The sequence below is a fragment of the Myxocyprinus asiaticus genome, chromosome 37, assembly GCF_019703515.2.
Source record: "Myxocyprinus asiaticus isolate MX2 ecotype Aquarium Trade chromosome 37, UBuf_Myxa_2, whole genome shotgun sequence".
Lineage (NCBI taxonomy): Eukaryota > Metazoa > Chordata > Actinopteri > Cypriniformes > Catostomidae > Myxocyprinus > Myxocyprinus asiaticus.
Window position 1 is genome coordinate 5,035,869 of NC_059380.1, and position 14,984 is coordinate 5,050,852.

At 41.9% G+C, this 14,984-nt stretch overlaps 1 protein-coding gene across 2 annotated transcripts in view; it reads left to right on the forward strand.

Annotated features, from left to right (window-relative positions):
• LOC127427593 (immunoglobulin superfamily member 21-like) overlaps positions 1-14,984 on the forward strand; it is a 335,959-nt gene that overhangs the window by 297,326 nt on the left and 23,649 nt on the right. For both annotated transcript variants that reach the window (XM_051675268.1, XM_051675269.1), the window contains exon 6: positions 6,542-7,022. In XM_051675268.1, coding sequence (XP_051531228.1) covers positions 6,542-7,022 — 481 coding nt within the window. The remainder of the gene's footprint in view (positions 1-6,541; positions 7,023-14,984) is intronic.

The following is a 14,984-nucleotide window of genomic DNA, read 5'->3' on the forward strand; positions in this document are numbered from 1 at the left end:
ACATGAATGATAGTGTGGTGTAGATTGAGTAACATTAGCTGATTGCAGCATATAAGAGACGAGGTAATGATCTGAGATGTCATCGCTCTGTGGCAGAATTTCTATAGTATCAACATAAATTCCATATGACAGAATTAAATCTAGCATATGATTATGGCGATGAGTTGGTCCTGTCACATTTTGTCTGACTCTAAGAGAGTTGAGAATATTGATAAATGTAATTCCAATGTGTCATTTTCATCATCAGTGTGAATGTTGAATACGGCCTGGGTGATCTATATACTGCAGCAAGGGCAAAAGATGACAGAGATTATTTATTTGTATCTGACGGTGTCACATTAAGCATTATTAGTTCAAAAGACTTAAACTTATATCCTGTCCTCTGAGTAACACCAAAAACTTCACTGTAAATTGCAGCAACACCTCCTCCTCGACGGCGAGGCTCATGTTTATAACAATAACTTGGGGGAGTAGAGTAATTTAAACTAATATATTCATCCGGTTTAAGCCAGGTTTCAGTCAAACAGAGTGCATCCAAACTATGATCTGTAATAATTTCATTTACAATTAGTCCTTTGGTTGAAAGAGATCTAATGTTTAGAGCCCTACCTTTATATGATGTTTATATTAATTGTTTTTGGTTATTTTCAGGTTTTGCCTAAATCAGTTTTTTTCTAAATGATTTAGTGAGGGGTTTGTGTTTGGCAGTTCATGGAACAGACACAGTCTCTATATGATATATAGGTGATTCAATCTCTATGTGTTGTAGTTTATGTGATCTGTGTGACATCTCAAGGCAGCTAGTAGATGTTCGGATTAGCCGGTTTGTCTGCTTCCTGTCCTGTGCCCCAGTTAGTCAAATACTATCCCTATTAAGACTATGAGCCAAATTACTAGAGAGAAGAGCGGCACCTTCCCTGGACAGATGGAGTCCGTCTCTCTTTAGTAGGTCAGGTCTTCCCCAAAAACTTGTCCAACTGACTATGAATCCTATACAATTCTCCAGACACCACTCAGACATCCAGCCATTTAGTGACACTAATCTGCTATAAATCGTGTCACCACGATGAGCAGGCATGGGGCAGTGGCATATTACAGTGTCTGACGTAATTTTTGCAAGTTCACACACCACTTTAACATTATCTATAGTGATCTCCGACTGGCGAAGCCGGACATCGTAAGTGCTGACATGAATAGCAATTTTTGAAAATCTACGTTTAGCATTAGCCAGCACTTGTAAGTTTGATCTGATGTCAGACGCTCTGGCATCAGAAATACATTTAACAATAGTGGCTGGAGTCTCTATTTCCATGTTCCTTACAATAGAATCTCCTATCACCAGGCCTCTTTCAAAATGATTCTCAGTGGGTGCATCACTGAGTGGGGAGAATCAACTGGGATGTGAATCCCTCATGCTGTTGTTGTGTTGGTTCCTGATCAGCAGATGTTTGAGATTGATGCAATAATCCATGTAAAACACAGAGAAAACGAATGCATGCAGTTGAACTGCGAGATGTAGACAAGTGGAAAAAAGAAAAGAAATGAAAAGAAAATGGGCGCGGGTGGTAATATACATGCAATTGAAAAAGTAGAAAAGCTGAAAAACAATTAAGCGCACGGTAAAATGGCAAAGGATAAAACGATGAGCGTAAAGGAATAAGCAATGCTAAGCAGGCTAGTAAGATACAAACAAACAGACTCATGCAGTGTGCCAGCAGCAACCGGAAGAGGAAACAGGAAGTCTAACAGGAAACCTTACCTAAAAGATATAGTGGAGACCGGGGATAGTTTTTATACTTTTTACTCAAGTGAATATTTTTCAGGGTAGGTTTATTTTTTAAGTAAATTTCTAAATCACATGTGACAACATGCCCTGATACAAATGTGACAGCATGCCCCAACCTGACTTTAAAAAAGAAAAACAAAATCCTAATCTAAGAGGGTTTTGAACTCTCCCAGATAGCATACGTAGGTCTCTGAGGTGTCTGTTTTAGATCTTTTCATCTGGAAATCATAGCATTTAAATAACATCTGCTAAACATCTTAAAAAGATCAGATTTGCAAATATTCTAAATCGTCTAAAAGACATCTGCTGAATGTCTTATTGACATCTAAGAGCAAACGTCGTATAGACGTGTTGCAGATGAGCAGCAAATAATCTTAAAAAAAAGGTGTAAACACACAATATCAAATAGATGTCTGGGTAATGTATGTGAGCTATCAGGTCTGTGTTTAAAACCAACATACAAAACCTCTGCTTGAGAAAACACACATTTGTACAATTAGACTTTTGACTCCAAATCTTATTGTCATTGAGATATAGCGCTTGTGACAACTTAGCCCCGGTATTCCTTTATTATTAAAAAGATTTTCTTCTTGTAGCTTCAATGTAGTAAGCTCAAATTTTTAGTAGCTTGTAGTGTTGCTAACTACGTTTTTAGCTAACTACGAGTAGCTTGACTGTAGTTACCAGTAAGCTACTCTAATTTGTTAGCAGCTTTTAGCTCAGGAAGCTACAGTTTCAAAGTAGCCTACATTTTATTAAAATCTGTTTATCAAGTAGCCTTGATATACTGATATAGGCAAATATGTACAAGATAAACAATGGTGTTTTGAGTTGCAGCACAGTTGTTTGGAAGACTCTCACATGTGACTGTGTTTGTCTAAGTAAAACAGAGGCCAACAGATCGCACTGCTATTGAACCGGTCTCTAGTCAGCCATACCATGAGTTATTACTGTCCTCTCTGAAAGCTTCCATAGTCAAGGCATTGTTTTGTTATCTCACACAGTGCACTTATATAAGGTATTAGCTGTTGTCAGGAGCATTAGCTGTTAGCATGAGGTTTCCACTATGCATCTTGCCTTTGGCTGCAGGCGCAAATAGCCAGATAATGCAAGTAAATGTCACACGTGTTATACGCTGTTAACCTCTCTCAGCAGCAGAGATAAAGTGTGTGCTTTTAGAACACATTAGCTGCAGAGACAGTCCAAGCATGGAGGAAAATAGCATTGTCCCTTACAAGACTCTCCCTCTCTCACATCGTCATCTTGTGAGGTTGTTAGCAAGAAACTAGACTTCAAGGACATAAGCTTAATTTACCCATGTTACATTTATTTACCCAGCAGAGTGCAGGCAAATAAAAGGTAGCATCGAATCAAAACCCGGCAACCACCCCGAACCATACACTCGTGCACAAAAAAGAGAGGGCGAAAAAGGGCTAACAGGCAGGAAAATGTCTTAGCCTATATTCAGACTGCAGGCAAATCGGATTTTTCCTCAAATCAGATCTTTTCAGGCAGACTGTCTGCACTATTAATTGCAAGTGATCAAATCAGATTTGCTCGTTCAGACGTAACCAACCTATCTGCATGGGTTGCTTTGGTAACGACATAGGCGTGCCCACGTGACGATGCTTTCAAAACAGATGCGGGAAAAATGGAGGTGCATCATCTCGCTCTCCAAATAAGCGCCCTGTCCAGTCGCTGTGCAGAACTCCTCTGTCGCATAAGAAAAACATTGTAATAAATATTGTGATGTTCCTTGCTGCAGTCACCGATTTTTGATGTCATCGTTGTGTGTCGCATTAAGATTGACACAAAAGACCATTTGAAATCCGATTTGAACAGCCAGAGCGTCCAGACAGAAACACATCTGAAAAAAATCAGATTTCAATCGCATTTGAAACCACCTCCTGATGTGGTTTGAATCAGATTCAGAAAAATCAGGTTTCATGTGTCTGTCCAGACCATCAAAAACTTATCTGGATACAATCTGGATATGCAAAAAATCTGATTTTTAGTGGCAGTCTGAACAAGGCCTTATTTAATGCAATGACACTTTGATCTTGTGCAAATGGAAATCAAAGTGTCCAACGGTCCCCAAACCGACAAGCAGATTACAAATAATATACAGTATTTATATTATATATAGCACACTTTCTGCACAGTGAATCCCTCTCTTTCCTTCCTGTAGAGCTGTGCAAGAAGGAAAGGGAGGGATTCAGATTAAAAGAGGTACATGCAGAGACCTGTGCAAACATTACTGCTACAGGAATTAGGCCTACTAAATTTATTACACATATCTGGAGGTTGTGTGTTGAAGTGGGATCTTAATTCCCTGTCAAGTGATTTACCAGCCGGAAATCTTAATAGCCAAATGCACTGTAGTAGAGAAACTCCTTTGCAGCAACGTGCTAGTGGAACATAAACACAAAACAGAAACTGTCACATATATTTTCTGTTCACTGGCGCTGTGGGTTGAATGAAGCTTAGCATTGTCCCAGATTCTTTTGTTTACATGCCAATCACAAGGCGTGTAATTTCACAGTTTTGTTTGATTGCAGCAGATACTGAATATAAGGGTTGCAACGGTTCTCGGTAAAAAAACGAACCGTACGGTTCAGTAAGCATTGTCACCGAGGTTCACCTCAAGTTTAATGATGCATCTGGAGCACAAGGTTTAGTGAAGAAAACAAATCGTCAAATAGACACGCACGGTTACAACCACCGCCAATGCACCTATATGGATCTGTAAATGGATATGCTCTGCCTGTGTTTCATGTGGGTCAACCTGATGACATCACTGTTCTACATGTGTTGTGTGTAGTTGAAAATGACCACCGCCAAGCGGAGAAAACGAGCCGCTGATAGAGAAGCCCCCTGCATTATTCAAGTCTCCTGTCTGGGAACATTTTCTTTTTGCAGTTAATTACAACAGCGATGGTCAAACAAGTTTACAAAACATGCACTGTTTGCAGACATTGCTCGATGTGAGTGCCATATACAGGTAATACATCGATATATGATTTATCATGTATCACCCAGAGAAAGATAGTGTGCGGCGCACACAGAGCCGCAGGTGAGCCAAAACTGCACACACTCCCTTCCGTTTTTAAGCAGGCACTCAGTGTTAATTCAGACATATATAAAACAATAACTAAAACACTTGTGGTATTTTTTGCCATGAAGTTATGTTGACGTACTCCATTGATGAAGATATGGGATTTCAGCATATGATTAAAACACTTGAGTCGCAACATCATTCTCGCATCCTTCTCGTATCCATATGAATAGCAAGGGTTCTTCTATAGTGATGTACAGCTTCCGAATGTAGAATATATGTTGAGTTGAGTTTGAAATGCACTTTATGTTGATGCATGTAGCGTAATAATGCAGGTATTAAGTTAAAATATGGTTTTAGTAATTAGAGTAACGTTTTTTTTATTTATTTTTTTATTATAGTTCAGGTCCCTAAAGAAAATTAACCATGGTTTTACTATAGTTATATTTTACATATGGCAGACACTTTTATCCAAAGCGACTTACAGTGCACTTATTACAGGGACAATCCCCCTGGAGAAACCTGGAGTTAAGTGCCTTGCTCGAGGACACAATGGGGGTGGCTGTGGGGATTGAACCAACAACTTTTGTTTACCAGTTCAGTGCTTTAGTCCACTACGCCACCACCACTCATAAGCACATATTGTAGTAATCATGACTGAAGTAACCATGACTGCTGTCACCAGGGATTTCACCAGCAGAAATCATGGTTTTGATACAATTAACCATTGTTTTACCATGCTTTTCCTATATATTATAACCATGACAGTAACCATGTTGATTTTGTGATTACTATGATTTTACTACAAATACCATGATTAAAATATGGTTACTGTAGTAAAATCATGATTTTTATTAAGGGCAAACCTGTTGAAGTGTTTGTCACCAAATACAGTATTCTTACTTTGGATTTGGAAATAATATTTTATTTCTGAACATTGCAAATACCGAACCGTACCGAAACTGTGACCCTAAAACCGTGATACAAACTGAACCGTGAGAAATTTGAACCGTTACACCCCTACTGAATATTGGGTTTTCACTCTATTCAGAACCAAAACACAGAATTGGAATAGGTCCTTTTTTTTTTATTTATTTTACAGGTAAGAGAATCTTTAATGGAACCGCTAGGGAATCAGAATCGTAAGGAGGAATCAAAACCAGAATCATTAAACAAGTAGGGACACAACTTTAGAGAAGAAACTGTTCCTGTGTCTTCTTGGTTTTTTTTCCATGTTGTCTAAAATCTCATTCCCAATGAAAGAATCTGGAAGATTCAGTGGCTCTCTAAAGCCCTATTCGGACAGGACTGTGTCATTAAGAAAACTTTTTTTGAACAGTTTTATTTTGTCATTTTAATCCAGTTTGAATGAAACACTTTTCTGTTTTTCTCACACAGTCTTGGTAAAGATAACAGAACAAACAACCTACTTTTTTCGACTAACTCAATGGGACCTCTGAGAAATCTAATCCCATCCAGATAGGAATGTCTGTGTTTGCAGTATTTTATTTTTCACAACACTTCTTACAATTTATTTTGACATTCATCGAACAGCGTTACCAAAGCTAAATGTCTTGCTGCTCTGCCTGGTGCATTTTCATTTTGGATTTACTGTACACCTTTTTGCCAACTTTTCTGGCTGAAACAAGACTTGGTGAATTCGATAATTAAATCTTTTTTTAAAAAAAATCTTTTTCCAGGTATATTTCAAGCGTGATGGAGAATTGATAGAGGTGATCTCCTACGTTTCACCCACCATGGGTTACGAGGGCATTGGCTCTGCTGGTGTGCGTGGAGCCAGACCTCTGATCAGCAGGGACCTGGATGACACCAAGCTGAGGAAGTCTCTTTCTCTGCTGGGTCCGGACGGCAGGCCCGGAAGACTCAATACAGAAAGCCCTGGACGGAGCTACATTGCCAAGCAGCCAGGTCACGAGCCCAGCCCGGCCACAGAGACCATCCCAGAGACAGTGGTCAGCCGGGAGTTCCCACGCTGGGTCCAGAGCACAGACCCCCTGTACTACTTTAGCAACATGCATATGCCCCAGAGCGATGGGTCAGTGCTGGTTCAGGCCAAACTCACCTGGACCCTAAATCCGCAGTTGGACAACGATGCACTCTTTAGCTGCGAGGTCACGCACCCGGCTCTCTCCATGCCTATGCAGACCGAGGTCATATTGGGTAAGTCTGACTAAGTTTGCTATAGTTGACATGAGTTGCCATTTGCAACCCATTTAACTTATGTTAATGTGACATACTTTTGAGTGAAACAGGATGTTCAGTGAGAAAACTTGTAGGGTGGGACTTGATTTTATTAATCGGGAATTGATTGGTGTTATGTACCAGAATGGTGTCAGACCAAAATAAAGAGAATTGCTTTAGAGTGCGACAGTCTGGTTTCAGAAGTAAAAATCAATTTTCTCTATAGGCAAATAATGTTTTAACGATAACATATAAACCTCTAAAGACAGACCTACCGCGAGCTCTGAGGTAGTTAATTAATGGTACACTTTGGTTAAAGCCATCAGTCCACAATTTCAACTTCATTTTTTAAAGAAATTATGCTTAATAGCAGAATTAGTGGTGAATAACTACACTACCCATCATCCTGTAGAAAAATTTCCACCAATCAGAGAATTGTAGCTAACAAAACACAACATAATGCACTACGAATTATACAACGAGTCGGTCTACCACACACTCAAACTACTTATACATATGTATACATCTGAATATTTGACAAAATACAAAAAATATACTGATTATATACTAAATCAACAACAATAAATCAATAGTTTCATATATTTCCATTATTTTTAATTTGATTACGTCATTTTCAGTTCTTGTAGTTCATTCATTACATAAGACATTCTTGTTTTGTTTTTTTGTCTTTTTGTTCGATTTTCAAATACTTCTTTGCTTCAAATCAAAATGTGTAATCTTGTAATTCAACTCAGAGCTGATTGGTAAAAATTACAATTCTGTCACCATTTACTCACCCTCATGTTGTTTTAAAACTAAGCCTGATCTCAGAAAATGTATGTGATCGTGACATCATTTTTGCAAAACTAAATTACGTGCTTCGTTACACACTCCGTTGTGGTTTACCAGTGAAATGTCCAGTGAGGGGCGCCATAAGAGAGTGGAATGGTGTCGTAATCAGACGACGTTAGATGGAGGTTTTAATGAGTCATATATACCTCCCTAACCTCAAATTTAACCTAAACCCAACCAATAGTGTCATAAAAGCAAATGAGAGGTAACAAAACAGACATTTTAACCCTTAACCAACACCTAAATCTAACAGATAGTGTCCTAAAAGCAAATGCGAAATGAAAAGCACATTTTCTGAAGCAACCACATCATTTCGTGTTGCTTCTATGACACTTTCATCTCCCCTGTCAGTTTGTGTGCTTGGGCACTCTATCACGTGAGCTGCTATGCAAGCTAATCACATTCAAATAACAGTGTAAATGTAGGTGGTTCTGTAATACAAGCGTTAAAATGTATAATTTTTCAAATGATGCATTAGAGTAAGAGTATTTTTGATATCATAAAATAGCAACAAAATAAGTGTTTATGAAGTCATAATGAGCCATTGTACTTTTTATTTGAGTGAAAGTGAATAAAACATACAGATGGTGTAGTGCCACTAGTGTTCATTTCACCAGGAAACTGTGGCGAAACGTGGAACGCGGCAGGTAAATCTCAGTTTACAAAAATGTAGTTATAGTAATGTTTATTCTATATAACAAGGTTGTTAAAACCCATATAACTGTCTTTCACCTTTGGAACACAATGGAAGATGTTAGGCAGAATGACAGCCTCACTCTCCATTCACTTCCATTGTATGGAAAAAAAAACATGAGGATGAATAAATGATGATCGAATTGGCATTTTTTTGGGTGAACTATCCTTTTTTATATACCGTAGCTACAACACAGATTTGGCAGGAAAGCAGACCTTAGATAAATTTGAGACACTTATTGTTTGACCTTGAACCTTATACTTTCCAGTCTTGCACTATTATCTGCCTCCCCTCACCCAGTCATGGGTGAATCCCTTTACATCTCTCTCTGACAGATGCAGCGAGACCAACACTGGTTTCTGTTTGTTTCCCTAATTGCGTTACAGGCAAGCAGTTTGCAGCAGCTAATGCAGAATGCAAATCTCGCAGTAACTGACAGTCCAATTCATTGAGCTGTCTGCGCAGTAGACTGATTTAACTTAACCAAGTAATCTGAAAAAGACAACATGAATTAAAGAAACTGAGTATAAAGGGTATCTCGCCATGTCCTCAAAGACAGCATTCTTGCAGGTTCTCACCATTGCAACCCATTCATAAATAAGTCCACTAATTGAGATGATAAAGCGAGGAGATGCCAGATCTTAGCATTCAGTCTGCCTGTTGCGTTGCTTATTTGTGTCGGTGATATTGGCTTGATGTAAGGCAAGGTAAGGCAAGTTTATTTATATAGCACATTTCGTACACAGTGGTAATTCAAAGTACTTTACATGGAAATGATAAAGAAAATAAAAGATTTATCACTTAAGAACATGAAAATACAAATAGAAGTAAGACATAAGAATGTAAAACTAAGTTTGGGGCACCACTTTAAATTCGTTGCATTCACTTGTTTATTAGTACTGAAAATATGCAGTATGATACTGCAGATCATTGGGATGCCAGCATACCTCTGTATTTCCATGGATAGAAGCCTTTTTCTGGCTTTTTTTCTTTTAAAGCTATAACAAAGATGGCCAGAAGATCCCATTATCACTTCAAAGGCAGCACTCACTTGTAGTTTCTGCTCTCAGCCCTCAGAGAGAGGCAAGTGATGAGACACAAGACAAGATAAACAGAGACATTTCTCTCACTTAGTGGTGCAGGAGCAGTGAGAAAGAGATGAAGGGGAGAAAAAAGGACAAGAAAAGAGAGATAAAGACAGAGAGAGTGAGCGAGAAAGCAGGGATGGGCGAGAAGTTGATGCAGATTCCATGCGGTATTTCCCTGTCTCTTCTCTTTCCGGAATGATTTTCCTCTTTGCATTAATGGCTGGTCAGGCAGGAGGGTGCAACATAGGAGCTTGCAGACCCATCACAATGGGGCCAGCTTCTTTAACAAACATCTACTTGTTACCAGGAAAGTGGGATGTGCTTTTGACCTCAAGCATGAGATCCTGGTGTTTATAAATACTTATAGCTACTGGAGAGAATGACAGCAGAATAAACTTGATATTCTGAAGGATTTATACCCAAAATGAAGCATGTGGTGCATCTGCAGTTCACAACAGGAACTGGTTTGTGTTATATATCTGTTCTGACAGGGACAAGACAGCAGGGGAAAAAAATATGCAAAATGTAAATAATAAAATGCAACTAGCATACAACTGTGCATAGTTAGGATGGCAAAAAAAAGGACAAACACTTCCCATACTGTATCTTTTGTGGTTGACTTCAGAGGTCGTACGTTCAATCAAACTGTATGATATTTTGGAGCATATCAAGCAGATGCCAAAATGGTTGCGTCACATGCTCTCATCCTTGAAAGCCATGAACAAAACTACATAAAGGTATTTAATATGACCCAAAAATGAAATAAAAATACACTGACAATGTTTCAGGGATTATGAGGTATCATTTTGTTTCCTGTAAATTTTACAGCCCACTACCTTATGTCATTAAAGTTCACAATTTATACATCAACCTACTGAAAAAAAAAAAAAAAAAAAAAAAAAAGTTTTGTAATTTTTACGTACTGTTAACCACGATAGTATAAAGGTGGTAAAAGGCCACATGATGATGAATAATATGTATAGACAGTACACAGTTGCACAGACACAGAACATCTCGGGTTACTTGACTGTAACCCTTGTTCCCTGAAAAAGCATTAACAACCACAGCTGGTCACTCCTAAATCTTTAGGAGTGACCAGCTGTGAATATGTGTGCAACACGTCAATGAAATTGACTAGAACCTTTATAGCCTCTGTTGGTGACATCATCAGAATGTGCCAGTACCAGGGGCTATAAATAGATGTGCCACAGGTGCATCGTCAGGTATATTTGTCTGAAGAGCAGTCCTGGGACATCCTCAGTGCGGCAATGAAGCGCAGCATCTCTTTCCGCTTTTTCAGGGAACAAGGGTTACAGTCAACCGAGACGTTCCCTGTCAAAAGCTACACATAATGCTGTGCTTGATTCAGCGCTTATAGAAGCGAGAATACCCACGCCGCCGCACTGTGGGTGTTTGGACCCCTTATGGTTGTGTAGTGTGTGCTCACAAGAATGCGAAAGGTCTCAGACATGAGCTTGTGATGTTGACTCAAGGACGTGAGAGCCCAGAGTTGCATGAACATCCAAACTATAAAATCTTATGAATGTGTGCGGAGAGGACCAGCCTGCCGCATTACAAACATGCTGCAGAGGGGCACCCCCCCGCCAAAGCTTTAGAAGAAGCCACCCCCCTGGTAGAATGAGCCCTGATGCCTACTGGCGAAGCTTGACCGCACGCCTCATAGGCAAGGGCAATAGCATCCTTCATCCAATGTGATATTGTCTGTTTTGTGGTGACCGCCCCTGTTACGGCCACCATGACAAACGAATAGTTGCCCTGACTTATGCCACCAGCTAGTACGGTGGATGTTGGCCTGAAGAGCACGGACTGGACACAGTCTGTGAAGTTTCTCCTGATCCAGCGTTGTGAACGGCGAAGGACAGAAGGCCTCAAGAGTGACCGGATGTACAGTCGAGAAAGGGACCTTAGGCAGGTAGTCAGGATGAGGATGCAATATCACTTTCGCCATTCCTGGGGCAAAGTCAAAGCAGGATGGCAAGACAAACAGAGCCTGCAAATCCCCAATTCTTTTTAAAGAAGTGATAGCCATAAGAAAAAACATCTTTAGAGTCAGGAGCTTGTCAGACACCAACTCTAGAGGTTCAAAGGAGGTCTCAACCAGACCCTCAAGGACTATAGCTAAGTCCCATGAAGGGATCCTGGTTCTAACGGGAGGTCTCTGTCGCATGGCCCCATGAATGAAGCGAGCGAGCAAAGGATGTTTCCCCAGTGGCACCCCGTCCATCAAGGCGTGGCAAGCCGACAGAGCAGCCACATAAACCCTGAGAGTGGCAGGGCATGTGCCTACTGATAATTTCTCCTGCAGGAAGTCCAGAACTGAAGCAATCTGGCAGTTAGCTGGATCTGCATTATGTGCAGTGCACCACCTTTCAAAGACACCCCATTTATTGGCATAACTTTTTCTAGTGGAAGGAGCCCTAGCACTCAGAATGGTCTCAATAACTTCAGGTGAAAACCCAGTTTCTCTGTTGATACCCTTCAGGGACCAAACATGAAGGTTCCACAGCTCAGGCCGGGGATGAAATATTGTCCCCTGTGCTTGATTCAGAAGGTCCCTCCTCTCCGGTATCGCCCAAGATGAGCCGTTGAGGAAAGATATTATCTCCGAGAACCATACTCTGTTCGGCCAACGTGGCGCTATCAGTAAGAGGCAAGATCCTTGTTGATGAACTCTTGCTAGAACTCCCAGGAGCAGAGAAACCAGAGGAAATGCATACAGGCACATTTTGGGCCATGTATGCACCATCGCGTCCAGACCCAGGGGGGCTGGGTGACTCAAAGAGAAGTAGAGGGGACATTGCGCTGTCTGTTGGGAGGCAAAGAGGTCCACCTCTGCTTCATAAAATCTTAACCAGATTTGTTTCACTACCTCGGGGTGGAATTTCCATTCTCCCGTTGGTATTTTCTGTCTGGACAGTAAATCCGCTCCCACATTCAGGCATCCAGGGTTATATACTGCTTTGAGTGACAGGAGCTTGCCCTTGGCCCAAAGAAAAATCTGCCACGCTACTCTGTTTAGCTGGTGTGACCACAGACCTCTCTGGTGATTTATGTAAGAGACTGCCGCTTTGTTGTCCACCCGCACCAGGACATGGCAGCCTTTCAGATGCTGGAGGAAGTACTTCAGGGCCAGAAATACAGCCAACAACAGTTGATGTGCCAATCGAGCTCATGACCCTCCCATTCCCCTTGAGCTGGACGACCACTTAAGACCGCTTCCCAGCCTGACAGGGAGGTGTCTGTCGTTAGCAATCTGCGACAGCAAGACGCACCTAGAATGGGATCCAAGGCGAGGAACCGGGGTCTGAGCCACATAGAGAGGGTACGTAGCCCATGGCGCATAACCCTTATCTGCCTTTGGGGATTGGCCCTTGGATGAAATCCCCTGGCTTTGAGCCACAACTGAAATGGTCTTATATGCAAAAGACCCATAGGGATCACAGAGGATGCAGATGCCATGAGACCTAACATTCGTTGATACTGAAGAACAGTACGATCTTGGCCTAGCCTGACTTTGCTCAGGGTATTCTGAATGGTCTCGATTCGAGCGGGAGACAGCTGTGCCCGCATCATGATCGAATTCCATACAATCCCTAAATATGTCGTTCTCTGGGCAGGAGAAAGTATGCTTTTCTTGTCATTGAGTCTCAACCCCAGAGAAACTAGATGAGCTAAGATGACATTTCTGTGCTGTAATGCCAGTTCTTGCGATTGTGCTAATATCAGCCAGTCGTCTATGTAATTCAAAATGCGGATGCCCTGGAGTCACAATGGAGCCAGTGCTGCATCCATGCACTTTGTGTATGTGCGAGGTGATAAGGCTAGGCCGAATGGAAGAACCCGATATTGGTAAGCTTTGCCCCCGAAAGCAAACCTCAGGAACTTCCTGTGTTGTGGCAGTATTTCTATATGAAAGTATGCGTCCATGAGATCGATCGTGACTAACCAATCGTGATGAATTTGTGACACGATCGTCTTGACAGTTAGCATCTTGAACTTGAGCGCCTTGACTGAGCGGTTCAAGCCTCGACGATCTAAAATCGGATGCAATCCATTATCCTTCTTGGGAACCAGGAAGTATCTGCTGTAGTAACCTGACTCTCTCTCTCTGGAAGGGGAACATGTTCTATGGCCCCTTTGACCAGAAGAGATTGCAGCTCTTGTGACAGTAAATGTGCTTGTTCCGGTTTCACGGTAGTGGGGACCACGCCGTTGAAATGCGGAGGACGGCGAACGAATTGAATTCTGTAGCCCTTTTCTGCTGTCTTTAGGACCCACATACCTGGCAGTAGCTTCCACGCTGTCAGGTTCTCTGAAATGGGTACCAATTTTGATACTTCCCATTGAGGGGATGTTGAATGTTCCATGTCCTGGGCGACAACAGGAAGCATCGGAACACTCAACATTTAGCTGGAAACCACTGCCCCCCGAAACACCAGAGGCGGTGGGAATGGAGAGGTTTCGTGGGGTGTTGGGAAGGAGCGGATAAATGTTTTGTGCACCCTGTCCCGAGGGGGTCTACCCCCACAAGGCTGGGCGCAAGACCGTCAGGACTTCTTTTTGGAAATAATGGTCCTGAGGTCTCGCTTTGGAGGCTGCTGAGGGCGACGAGCCGATCTCCCATCTTTACAAGGGGGAGCACGACTCGCCACACTTTGTTTTTGAGCCTCCCTTCTAGAAGGACTGGGGCGAGGCTGGGTGGCTGGAAGCCCCTCCCCCTGAGTGCGGTGAGGAAGGAATTGCACAAAGGCTTCCTTGTGTTTTTTCACCTCCCGAAACCTGGTGACGACTGTATTCACCGAATCGCCAAACAGGCCGGAAGGTGAGACCGGGGCATCAAATATTCCTTATACTTGATGCCCATGAGGTTTAGCCACAAATGCCTCTCCGTGCTGACCAAAGCAGCCATTGAACGGCCAATAGCGCGAGCCATCTGCTTGGTTGCACGGAGAGATAAATCTGTGGCTCGACGAAGCTCTGAGAATGCTTCCTCGTCGATTGTACTACCCGCACTCAGGTCCTTCAACATATCAGCCTGGTATGGTTGTAACACCACCATGGTGTGTAGCGCAGCACCAGCCTGACCTGCTGCTTGATAAGCTTTCCCCACAAGCATTGAGGTGGTTCTACACGGCTTTGTAGGGAGAGTTGGCCTTTTTAATGATGTCGAACCAGGCGAGAGATAGCCCTCTTCTACCTGTGGCATCATCGTATACCCCCGTGCCTTAGCACCCACGAGAGTCGAATATGTCGACGTCGAAGGCACAAAGATACGGCAAGTATAAG